Source organism: Eublepharis macularius, chromosome 14 (assembly GCF_028583425.1).
Source record: "Eublepharis macularius isolate TG4126 chromosome 14, MPM_Emac_v1.0, whole genome shotgun sequence".
NCBI classification, from domain to species: domain Eukaryota; kingdom Metazoa; phylum Chordata; class Lepidosauria; order Squamata; family Eublepharidae; genus Eublepharis; species Eublepharis macularius.
The window spans coordinates 30,382,676-30,395,129 of record NC_072803.1 but is presented as its reverse complement, the minus strand read 5'-3'; the positions used below and the strand labels follow the sequence as shown (position 1 = coordinate 30,395,129).

General features: G+C 43.7%; 1 protein-coding gene across 1 annotated transcript; it reads right to left on the bottom strand.

The window, feature by feature from the left end:
- Positions 1 to 2,988: 2,988 nt before the first annotated feature.
- Positions 2,989 to 9,775, bottom strand: NKX2-6 (NK2 homeobox 6). Its single transcript, XM_054998067.1, has 3 exons — positions 9,526 to 9,775; positions 8,241 to 8,319; positions 2,989 to 3,433 (listed from the first exon to the last, which is right to left on the bottom strand). The coding sequence occupies exons 1-3, from the start codon at positions 9,773 to 9,775 to the stop codon at positions 2,989 to 2,991; spliced, it is 774 nt and encodes a 257-aa protein (XP_054854042.1).
- Positions 9,776 to 12,454: the final 2,679 nt, after the last annotated feature.

The following is a 12,454-nucleotide window of genomic DNA, read 5'->3' as shown; positions in this document are numbered from 1 at the left end:
TTTGAAATAATAGTCTGTCTTCTGCCTCTGTGCTCAGCTGATGGTGGTGTGTTCCTTTGGCATGGAAAGCTTTCACTGTTCGCTGAGCAGAGATGTAGGACACAGCTCAGTGCATTTTCTTTGTATGCATGCAAAAGGAGAGAGAGAGAGAGAGAGTGTGTGTGTGTACACATGCATGTGCAGGTAGAGCCCAATAATGCTCTTTGTCTCAGGGTATGTCACTTGGGTGGGGACAGAACTCCCAGGACAGAAGGCTGAAATATGAAGCAGTTCTCTTTTAAAGAGATTAACCCTGTAGCAAGTGCTTCCAGAGCAGAAATGCTTGGCTATAATGGGCACATCTGACCAACATAAGTAAACCAGTCCCTACTAGGGAACTTTGGGAATTGTAGTTTGGGGTTGGGAGAGATCTTGTAAAAGAGATCCAAAGTTCAATTTCCAGGATTCTCAAGGTGGGGGAAAAGAAACTGTGACTATTCATCTAGTGCCCCACTTTTATAGACAGGCTCCTCTCTTAGGGTTGCTAAGCAGTGGGTGGGGCCTCTCCTGGAATGAGTCTCTAGTCTACAGAGATCAGTTTCCCTGGAAAAATGGCAGCTTTGGAGGGTGGACTTTATGACATTATATCCTTTCAAGGTCTTTCTCCTCCCCAAACCCCGTCCTCCCCAGGTTCCACCCCCAAATCTCCAGGAATATCCCAACTCTATCCTGCCTTCAGTGAAGGCATCTTCATCTTTTGGCCATTATCAGCACACCGCAGAAATTAGTGGGGGGGGGGGGTGGAAGGTGGCATGTGGGCTTCATTTTGGGCTGTCCAGATCATTGAAGCATGTTGCGGGAGGGGGGTGGGCCTGAGAATAATTTACACTTCAATTCATACAAAAGGCCAGCTCGAGCATGTGCATATTTCAAAAGGGGGTTTACTATTGTCTTCAATGGAATGCTGTTGTAGTCTGGAGCCATCGTTGGTGCCTAGCCCTGCATATTCTGCCCAATTTAGCACAAGCTACAGGAAGCCCACAGGAACTTTCTGCTTCAGGTACAGAACATTCTCTGCATGACTGCCTCTTAATGGCCAGGAGGTGCATTACACCATCAATCGCTTGAAATCTACCATTTCTGAGCATTGGAGATGCCACATGCTTTCCTTTTGACACAATGGGTTTGAGGAGGATTTAAATAATTATTCAGGCTGATACCTCAAGGTAAATGCTACATAAACCTAATGGGCTGTTAGCTCCCCAGTCTTCTGTTAGCTCCCCAGTCTTCTATGTATTCAGAATTTATATAATACCTTTGAGCATTCAAAGTGCTTCATATATGTTGCCCCTCAGTGAGCAAAAGTTTTATATCCAACCAATTTAACACCAAGTCATACACAGAAGCATGACGAAGCAACAACTGCAACACCAGTAGACGCAGGATTAATGTTATTAAAACTATAAACGTATTACTCATTTTATAGAACATGGTTTAAAATGAATATCATAACCTGAAAATGACAGACATGCCCCTTCCAAATCTACATTTCACTAATGGGAAACTGGTTTATTTATTGCATTAAATTATTTCATCTTATCCTTGCTCCTCGACTTCTCTCCACAACCAAGCTGACAAATGCAGAATACAAAATGGAGGTATTTAAATGTTCACTATGGAGCTCCCCACAATGAGTCACATTTCCATAAATATTCACTTCTTCCTGCCAATGATATTTTAAAATGACTGTTGTTTATACTTCTCACTGAAGTAAAAAGTCAAAATTTTGTCCTCTTGGTCTGTCCTTGCACAACGGTTTTTGAAGATGATGCAGTCAGATGACAGTTGCAGGTTCCCTGTGGAAACTCCATTCCCAAGTGCCACAGGGACCCAATTTAGACTGAGAAACGCTTGGCCTAACTCACTTTCCCCACAGCCATACAGCACTGCCAGATACATGTAGTTTGGCCCTGGAACAGATGTTAAGCTAACTGGCCTGCAATTTTTTGCATCCTATCTGGACCCCCTCCCTTTTTTTTAAAAAATGCAACATTTGCTACTTTTCACTCCTCCAGTACAGAGGCTGATTTAAGTAGCTGACCAACACTTTAAAATCTGAGTGCCTTAGGAACCCTCAGGTGTGTGTCATCTAGACCTAGAGACTGAATGGTTTTTAGTTGGCCTAGTAGGTCTCGAGTGTCACCTCTTGTCACCTCAATTTGACTCAGTTCGTCAGACACCCTTCCCAAAAGCAGTGGCTCTGGCATGGCTATTCCCCCACTTTCTCTACAGTGAAAACCAACATAAAGATTTCATTCAGTTTCTCTGCCTATTGTCCTTAAGCAATCCTTTTGCCATCCAAAAGCTGCCCCCCTTGCCGCTTTCCTGCTCCTGATATGTTTGAAGAAATGCTGATTGTTTGTCTTAATGTATTAGCGATCCGCTCCTCAAATTCTCTTTTTGCTTGCCTTCCCATCAACTTACATTTGGTTTGCCAGAACTTGTGCTCCTTTCTGCTTACCTCATTTGGGAAAACCGGAATGAATGGAGGTTAGCAAATAAGACAAGAGTGACTCAGGTTACAGGTGTCAAAACTGTCAATGTTACACATTTTCGGGCTGCCCAGAACTCTCCAGGGATACAAAAGTTCTTTGTGCAACTCCAGACTTACCATGAAAATATCACCAGAAGCATTCGGTAACTCAGCCAAGGGCCAAAAGGAAGCGGCTGATAACAAATGGGATGTTTTTAACAATTCACATCATGGCCTACATGATGGGCTTTGAGAATCAATGAGACACACAAATGGCTTTTTCTTTCTCAGAAGGGTGGGTTACAGTATCCCAAAAGTGTCTCCTTATAAATAAGTCCACAAGAGTTATTAGTCCACTGGAAATATTTGTCCCTTGCTTGTGTTAATAATTTGTAGCATGTTACCAGTCTTTTTAAAAATAACACTGCTAGCCATTGCAAAACTCATGTTCATGATGTGAGAGGCTGGGCTGATGCTCACAGCAAAGAGGATCCCATGGGGTAACTACAGCTGTAGTTAGCACTGCAGGGCAAATTGCTGCAGGCACTGAGGTAGCTGGCATAAGGGCTGACTGCCAGGCTGGATGGGGCTGAGTAAGCCTGGCAATCCCCAAGGCATGGCCTGCCATCCCTTACCAGGACAGGGACAGCCACCTTTCGGGGTGGGAGGGAATGAGAAAGAGGAGGAGCCGAGAGCTTCCAGGTGTTATCCTGGCACTGCCTCTTGCTTTTGTACCTCCTGTTTTGGAACCAGATCTTGACTTGGGTGGAGGTGAGTTTCAAGAGGCTGGCCAGATGGTCCCTCTCAGGGGCAGACAAGTACTTCTGCTGCTTGAAGTGTCTCTCTAGCTCAAATACCTGCACCTGGGAAAACAAAACCCGGGGCTTCCTGTGCTGCCTTGGCCTGGGGCAGTCAGGGAGGCCCTCTGAATGGCTGCCTTCCATGGATCCCACGGTCACCTGACTGCCTGCAAAGAGAAGAAGCAGAGTTAAAATGCACAGGAGGCTTCATGGGGCCGCATGATGCGGTTTTTATTTCATTTATCGAAAGGCCTGGGCTCTGACTTTTTGACTGAACTGATCCACAAGGCAACATACCAGGGAAATAGTTAAAACTAACAGTTATGTAGAACTATAAACAGCATCAGTAGAGATCCAGCATGAATAATGGATAAAAAAGCAAAAAGAGAAACAAATGTTAATAACTAGTTGAAGCTTCTGAAAGCTCTGTTTAAAATGTCATTAGGGAAGGTCAATGGCCTTGAGGATATGAGAGACAGGACAAATAATAATAATAATAATAATAATAATAATAATAATAATAATATCAACATTCAATTTATATACCGCTCTTCAGGACAACTTAACACCACTCAGAGCGGTGTACAAAGTATTTTATTATTATCCCCGCAACAACAATCACCCTGTGAGGAGGGTGGAGCTGAGAGAGCTCTGAGAGAGCTATGACTGACCCAAGGTGACCCAGCTCATTTCAAGTGGAGGAGTGGGGAATCAAACCTGGCTCTCCCGATTAGAGTCCTGCCACTCTTAACCCTGCATCAAACAAAAAACTAAAGTGCTAGATATTGGCATCACAATTACAGTGGGCCTGTCTTTTGTGCCATTGCAGAATGCAGTAGTTCCTAACATACAGCAGTGAAAGTAAGAAAAACAATCCTATGCAGTACAGTTGACCATGTAGCTGCATCCCTTCTTCTTTAGATACACTCATTTCAGACACATCCCTCAGTCCCATCTATAGTTTATGGTTCACATCCCCACTAAAATAAATATGATTCAAATGTGGCTAATTCTGGACGACTACTACTACTACTAATTATTTGGATTGATTGTGCAACTGAGGGAATTTATATCTCATTTAAATTACTGTATAAAAAGTATGATTGCAAAGGTACTCACAACTAGAACCAAATGGCATATTCTTGGAAGTCCATCATGCGGGGGTGGGGGTGGGGAATGCAAACAAGATGCAGAGAAGCTGTTTTTGCAAAAAGTGAAAGTATTATGCTGAAATCCCTAGGAGTTGGGGGTGGTGAAGGTGGTTTTAACTGTTTTGCTCTGGTGCAGGCAGGATCTTGCTGACACATTGAAGGAAAATATTCTGTCCTTTTAATACAGGCTTAATGTGTGGAAATGTTCTGCTGAAGTTTTTCCATAGCTTTTCCATGTACTGTAAGAAAGTGGTCTCAAATAGTTGCATAAGTAAAGGGACAGGGACCATAGACTTTACTACTATGTACTGTTTGCTGCTGAAAGTATGATCCTACTGGATAGTTTCTGTATTGTTTAAAATTGCATATGCTCTGTTTTAGCATTTCTTCAACTCTGTATTGGATTCTTGTCAGTTTTAAAAGTCTGCAAATTTGTATTTTTCATTTAAATGTGTTTGAAACTGATTGTACTGACTCACACAGTGTAAATTACCTTGTGTCTCAGTGAGAAAGGCAAACTACAAATAACATAAATACATAAAATAAATAAATACAATTATCTTCACCTGGTTAATAGCACCTCCTTAAGCCTCTATTAAAGAGAGAGAATTCCCCCCCTCCAGGAAGTTGGTACCCCAAACTGCAACCAAACAACAAGAGTCTTGTGTCACCCTAAAGTCTAACATTTATTGTGGTAAAGGTTTCGTGAGCCTGCATCATCAGATGCATTAAATGTTGCATGCAGCTAGCACATGGAAATACATAGGAACAGAAGGGAGAGGAAGACTAAAGAGCCAAGATTCCAAGACATGGAAGTCTTCCAGGATCCTGCAGTGAAAACAAGATCCAGAGGCAAGAATAAAGGATCCTGGTTAGAATGGATGTGGACCACTTTCAACTGCAGATGAACTGGCAAAGTTAGATGAGTAGTGTATATAAAACTGTAAGGAGGGACAATGATTTTTTGCTATGCACTAGCCAAGCCCAGTCCCCGTAAAGCCTGATGATTTAGGATGAGTTTCCAAGCTGCCAGAATTTCCCCCAGGCCAGTTTGGCTAGGGATCCTGATGGTGATTTTTGTTGGAAATAGCAATGTCTGGTGTACTGCAGCAGCAAGAAGGAAGAAGAGCCTACCATGCAGGGGGCAGCAAGGATCACTTAGTTAGGACAGTGAGAGCAGCACCTCTCTTGTTTCCTGGGGGTCATTTCCTTGTCTTGTCTCCTATTGGGCTAAACAGGGCAATATCCTGCTTCTTCTCTCTCCTGCCACACTTCTTCTCTCTCTCTGCAAGATGTAGTCAGATAGCAAGGATCTCTCTCCTCTTTACTATCAAGTATGTAACTTCCTCAAATAAAACTTTTTTTGCCTCTCTAATCAGCACAGCGTAATTCCACTGCATTATTTACACTCACTCCATCAATTTTCCATCTTCTGGGCATAGAGTAAGGCTCACTGTGTGTGTTTGTAGGGGAGGGGAGGTATTTGTGAATTTCCTGCATTGTGCAGGAGGTTGGTCTAGATGACCCTAGAGATCCCTTTCAACTTATGATTCTAAGTTCTCCTGAATGAACACTCCAGACCTTTCCAGAGGTGGCCCAGAGCCTCACCCCTCGAAAGTCTGCACCCTCATCTCAGCATCACACATTCTCCTCTACAAACTTCCCTCCCTTTTTTTTAACACTTGACCTCTCTCATGAATAATGATCATGATATTTTGAACCTCATTATTTCTTCATTATCCCAGAGAAATAGACATACTCAGTGTTGACTGAATTGTGCTTGCTCACTTGAATGGATTTTAAACTATTTATAATTACTGGGTTTTTTAAAAAAAACACAGTTAAGCTTGATGCATTTGCATATAACAAGATTTTGGCTTTAGTGGAATATATGGAACTACCCACAAACAAAGGGCTCAGCACTTCAACACAGCTACAGTTCTCTGCACACTTACCTTGAAGAAAACCCCATCAAGTGTCCTTGGAGCTCAGGCCGCCCTGTCCCAACCGAAGCCCTGCAAGAGTGCTAATTAACCCTCCCATTAAAATCAAGGGGGCTGCCTGAGAGCAATCCTAAGCAGGTTTACTCGGAATCCTACTCAGGTCCGCTCCCAGAAAAAAACGGTTTTAGGATTGCCCTGCGCGTGGCTTCCTTTGTGTGGCTCTTGCGCCAAGTGATCAGTGGCCTTAACAGATTTACTGAGCTGCCAGTTTCAGGTGGGTAGCCCTGTGGGTCTGTAGCAGAAGAGCCAGATTCGGGTCCAGTAGCATCTTAAAGACCAACTAGATTCCCAGGATCTAGAGTCGAATCTAGTTGCTCTTTAAAGTGTTGCTGGACCCGAACCGGGCTCATTGAGCTGTCAGATGACACGCCGGAATTCCTTCTTTCTGAATCTCCATTTCCTGAGTTTTCTCTCCGTGTTTTCGAAGCAGTGCAGTATGGAAGAAGTCATGGCAGACTGTCAGAAGTCCTGTTTGCTCCGGAGTTGGTTCCGCTGATTCCACTGATCTTTATACTTCCAAGAGAGTGCTCTTGGTAATATGCTGTTCTTTATGCAGGTTATCAGTGGGACAGATTCCAAGCTCGCAAAACAGGCCCTTAATACTGCCCCCCGCCCCGCCGCGTTCCTCGTGTCTTTTCCGGGCTCTTTGGCCGCCCTGAAACTTTCCGGAGGTTCGCTCTTTCCTGTATGCAAAACACCGCAGCTCTGTAAATACTGAGACAAACGCGTAGTCGCATTAAAGAACGAAGCTCCAAACTTTAAAAGAAGTTATTATCACGCCATCGCTTTACAGAGTAGTAAAAAAAAATCTGGTCATTGCAAGTAGCAAGAATCGAGGATCGTTTGCTGTCAGCCGCGGAGAGGGCAGGACTTCAGGATGGCGCTCCGCGAACAGGAACCGAACCTGAACCCAAACTCTAAGGCAGCTGTTAGGGGGTTGGTTTTGGTTCAAAGCAACCGAGAGATTTTAGCCTTGAGTTCAGTTCAGATTCCGAAGCAGCTTTGGAGGCAGGCTCAGCACTGGTCGATAGCCACTATCGTGCCCTGTACAACAGGCACAAACGCTTGATCCATCCTCTCGCCCCTCTAGAGATCCCTCCTTTCTCGCCAACACGCAGCGCCATCCTGAAGTCGTGCACTCTCTAGCTCCAAGCAAACGGCCCTCGATTCTTGCTGCTTGCAATGCCAGATGTTGTACTACTCTGTAAAGCGATGGCCTAACCAACTCCTCCCTGCGCCGCTTTGCCAGTCGAAAGCCCCCGCCCTGTAGGGGGAAATCAGGACGCACAATAAGGACGCCTGACAGACAGACCTACCGCGGAATCTCCTGTTGCGTGTCGGGGCTTTACAGGAGAGTTTATTACCCCTGAACAGCTGATCGTTGTGACACGAGACACTGGGGCATCTGCGAGAGGCAGTTCCCCCTCCCACCCAAAGCAGCCGCACGGGCCGGTCTGGATCGCCCGAAAGGGGGTGCGTGTGGACCTCGCGAAAACACACGCACCGAGTGTGATTTGCCCTGTTGCTAAGCCAACTGACTATGGAATAAAACGCATTTCCATTGCTTTGGCATTCTGCATCGACAACAAAGACCACTCCCTCCCGCTTCCAAACCTAGGCTACGTTACACCCCTGTAAATATCCAGCGAAGGAAACAAAATCGGAGAGTGGGCCTAGATGTGGAAAATTAATAAACTCCCAAATTCGTAAGAATGTGGTTTGGAAACGTTCTTGTCGAGTGGATTCGATGGCGAGCTTTTTCCTTCCTAGGAATTCCAAATCACGCCTCATTTGGGAACGGGCCAGAGAGCGAATGGCTTCACGGCCCGTTCGCTGATTATGTTGCGCGTCTGCTTAAGGCCGAGCGCGTCGCCGGGATTTCATTCACTTGCTACGCGGTCTACAAATCCGTTTCATACCCTAAAGGGGATTCTAAAGAAAGCGAACCGCTCGCCTCTGCTCCGAAAGATATGGAGGGAGTAATTCCCCTACTGGCTTTGGCTAGAACTTCTTTTCAAGTTAAATACGATCCGAAAACCGCAGTCCAACCAATAGGCCTATTCATTCGGAAGTAAGTCCCACCAAGTAGTCAATAGATCCCGCGCCCCAAGTATGCTCAGGACCGAAGTCTTAGTTGCAAATGGATTCTAGAGCATTAACATGCTCTAGAGTGTAACATGTTTCCGTTCAAGCTTAAGGCTCCAGAGTCTGGAATCTGCTTCGGAAAAGTGCCACTGGTCAACCATTGAATCAAAATGTCACATTTTCTCGGGACTGCAGTGCTAACTGTCTTTATGACGGCGGCAGCGGCAGCTGTTTGAAATCCAGGCGTTGTATGCAAATAGGGGCAATCGTGAGTAAGTTCCACTGGGAAAAGATTGTTAAAATCAAGGGGGACTTTTGACGGATTCTACGCTACCATTGCATCTTCCCATCCTTGCGCGTCCTCGTGCCAGGTGAAGGAAGCCCAGGCAGTCCTCACATTTAGTCAGAAGGCTTATCAAAATAGATGAGGTGGTTTGACCCCCCCCCCTTTCCTCCGCACACTTGAATTCTGCACAGGTCTAGCGCTGCTCAGATTCCCACACCTTGACTTAAGAAGCGAGCCCGACTTTCTTCAATGGGGAAAACTTCCTATTAAGCCTGTCAACGGGGCCGCAGTAGCCACTGGAATCGATAGGCTCGAACTCTACAGGACGGCGCGAACCGCTCCCTCCAGAACAGGCTCGCTGAGTTTAGGGCAAGAGCAGGGTTTTAGGAACCCGAGGAGTGCGAGATGAAAGAGCCTTCAAGACGTTCCAAGGTGTACGAGGCGCCTAATAAGAAATGCCGCCTTTTACAAACTTGCGCAAACTGAAGCGCAGCACAAACCGAGGCTGATTCGGAGCAACTGCTCCGAGGATCGCGGCTAGGATTTGCATTTCTTTGAAAGCGACCGTCTGAACTGCACTCCTCGGGCGTCTGAACTGCGCTCCTAGTTTCATTCATTTTCTATGTGGACCTTAGAAACCCGCCGCTTCCCGGATCTCTCGCCCGAGCCTTCAGCCACCCACACTTACTTAGGCGCGCATCTCCGTCCCTCTGGGGCTCCTCTTCCTCGGTGCCCCCTTTCCCTCGCCGATAATCCTCTCTCCTTTCGAAGGGGCTGAAGGCAACCGGTGGGTCTTTATGCATAAAAGCCGGGGGTGCGAACGGGAGGCCGGGGGTCTCTCGCAGCAGTCTTGGTGAGGCGAAGCTGCTTTGCTGTTTCAGCTTTAAAATGTCTTTGACCGAGAAAGGGGTGTTGGGACTTATGGGGCTGGACAGCATCGTTGGCCTTTTGTAGCAGGAAGACGGCCTGATTCGGCCCACCAGACTCCAAATGTGGATATTCGCACAACCTGATAATTGTATTCTTTGATGAGGAAAATAGGATATTTTCGAGGTGACATGTGATGGCCGTCAGTGGGCTCGAACTTGCAGCTTTGAGCGTTTGGGAATCGACTGTGCTGCCATAGAGGCAACATTTAGATTCCGAATGAATGAGAAGACAGGGATGTTCCTTAGCCCTATCGTTTTTTTGAGAGTCATGTGACAACCTTCCTCCTCTCCCAGGCTAGCCGCTGCTGAAATGCTTTTGATAAAATTCCCTGAAGGGGTAATGGGACCCAGAAGAGCCGGCTGGACATACGATTTGCCTCTGGCAGTTGCAGCTGAGCTAGTATTGCTCTGCCTGGACACCTTCCCTCTACTCTAGTATAGCTCTCTAATACTTAATCAATAAGATTTAATAATTGGGAGGGTTCCATAGAGTTACCAGTCCATAGCTAGTTTCAGGGGGATAGCTGTGTTGCTCTCCAGTTGAAAAACAAGATTCAAGTCCAGTAGCTCCTGAAAGACCAACAAGATTTTCACAGTAGTTTTCAGTGGGTATCCTTGTTGGTCTGCAGTGGCACCTTAGAGAGCAGCAAGATTTTCAAGGTCTATGCTTTTTTTTTTTTTTTTTTTTTTAATATAATAAATTTTATTGAAACATTTGTTGCAACCAATAGCTTACAAACAGTAAACATCATTACAAAACTGATTATAAGATCAGTATACACTACAGAGATATTCTTGTATTCTTATTAGTTGTCATAAATATAACCATGTGTTTACATTATTATACTATTAATTTAGTAGAAAGAGAGATATCCATTGTTTGTCATAACTTGTAAGATTTTTGATTTAGGTTGCAGATTATTCTCTTCTATGTATTCCAGAAATGGGAGCCATTTTTCAATAAAACCAGTATTTTCTATGAAGTGTTCTGCATTTTGTATGTCATTGCTTATTTTTTCTAATATAAAATGGTTCCAAACTTTAGAGAACCAGGACTCAATAGTTGGTAGTCTTTTTGATTTCCATACTGTCGCTATAGCACTCTTAGCTGCTATAAAGAATGAGGCAACAAGTTCCTTTCTGATTTTAGGGATGTGTACATTTTCCCACAGGTCTAAAAAGATCATTTTCGGGTCAAAGGGGATTTTATATTTAGTGATGTCTTTAATTTTCATTAGTATCTCCTCCCAAAATTGTCTAATTCCATTACATTCCCACCAACAATGAGCAAAGGTTCCCTCTTCTCCACAGTTTTTCCAGCATTTTGGGGATGATCTAGCTGATATTTGTGCTAGCTTTTTGGGTGTCAGGTACCATCTGTGAATCACTTTAAATGTTTGTAGTTTAGTTACTATGATTTTTGAGGTAAATATTCTAGACGACCATATTTTCTTCCAGTTCTCCGAGGATTGTTCAATTGCACAGTCTCTGCCCCAGCTAGATTGACAGCTTAATTTCTTGTTCACAGTGGTGTTTAGAAGTAAGTTATATAGTTTAGCTATCATTCCTTTTTTTTGATGTGAAGATGAGTTTAGGATTTGTTCAAATTCTGTTAAGGGTTCTTTCATGATGTTACTTAGCTTTATTTTTTCTGCCATGTGTGAAAGTTGTAGGTACTTAAACCAATGTAGTGTCTGTTTCATTTTATTCTCTATATCCACTTTCTTTAGGAGACCCGATTTGGTGGCGATGTCAATTAATCTAGTCATTTTTGCTTGCTGTAAAGTTGTGATAAGTGATTGGTCCCAACCTGGCTTAAACCATTCTTGATTAATAAAGGTTGAGAATCTAGATATTTTTGGAACGATTTTGGTCTTGATTTGGTCCCATGTCTTTAAGATAGATGGAATCAAGAAGCTTTTTTTGAAGTTTTGTGGCCTGTTACTTGGTTTATTCCAAACCATATCTTTTATGTCACAGAGTTGTGAAGGAGGTTGTATGATCTTAACCCAATCTGGTTGAGGGGAGTTTGAGGTCATTTGCAAGAGGTTAACCAGTCTTGCTGCTAATTGATACAGATGTAAATCTGGGTAATTAAAACCACCATTTATTGATTTCCGTCTCATAGTGGTGAATGCGATTCTCGGATGTTTATTCTGCCAAAGAAATTTATTAATTAGTATTTGCCATTGAACTATTTGAGTTCTGTTAATAGTGAGAGGGAGTGCTCTGAACATAAAAAGAAATTTTGGTAATATAAATGCTTTTATTAAATGGAATCTGTCATACCACGTAAATTTTATCTTATTCCATTTGATAATATCTAGTTTAATTTGATTTATTAATTTAAGATGATTCAATTTTATCAGATCTGTCGAACTGGGGGTGATTTGAACTCCTAAGTAAGTAAGATGTGTTGGGGACCATTGGAAACTGTATATTTTATTAATTTGTTGGATCATTTTGCTGTGGATGTTAATGGCAAGATAGTAAGATTTTGTTTGGTTGATTAGTAATCCTGATATTTCTCCAAATTTTATGAGTAAAGATGAAAGATAGGACAATGAGTTAAGTGGTTTGGTCAAATATAACATCATGTCGTCTGCAAACAAGCTAATTTTAAATTCTGTGGAGTCAACATGTATTCCTTTTATCTGGTTGTGTTCTCTAAGGGCAGTTGCGAGGGGT

What these genes read in the sequence shown, in the direction of transcription:
- NKX2-6 (XM_054998067.1), bottom strand. Translation starts at nt 9,775, where the DNA reads ATGCTGTCCAGCCCCATAAGTCCCAACACCCCTTTCTCGGTCAAAGAC. An exon ending in GGACGGAGATGCGCGCCTAA is followed by an intron (nt 8,320 to 9,525) that starts GTAAGTGTGGGT and finishes CTCGGCCTTAAG; the next exon opens with CAGACGCGCAACATAATCAG. An exon ending in CAAATGAGGCGTGATTTGGA is followed by an intron (nt 3,434 to 8,240) that starts ATTCCTAGGAAG and finishes CCATTCAGAGGG; the next exon opens with CCTCCCTGACTGCCCCAGGC.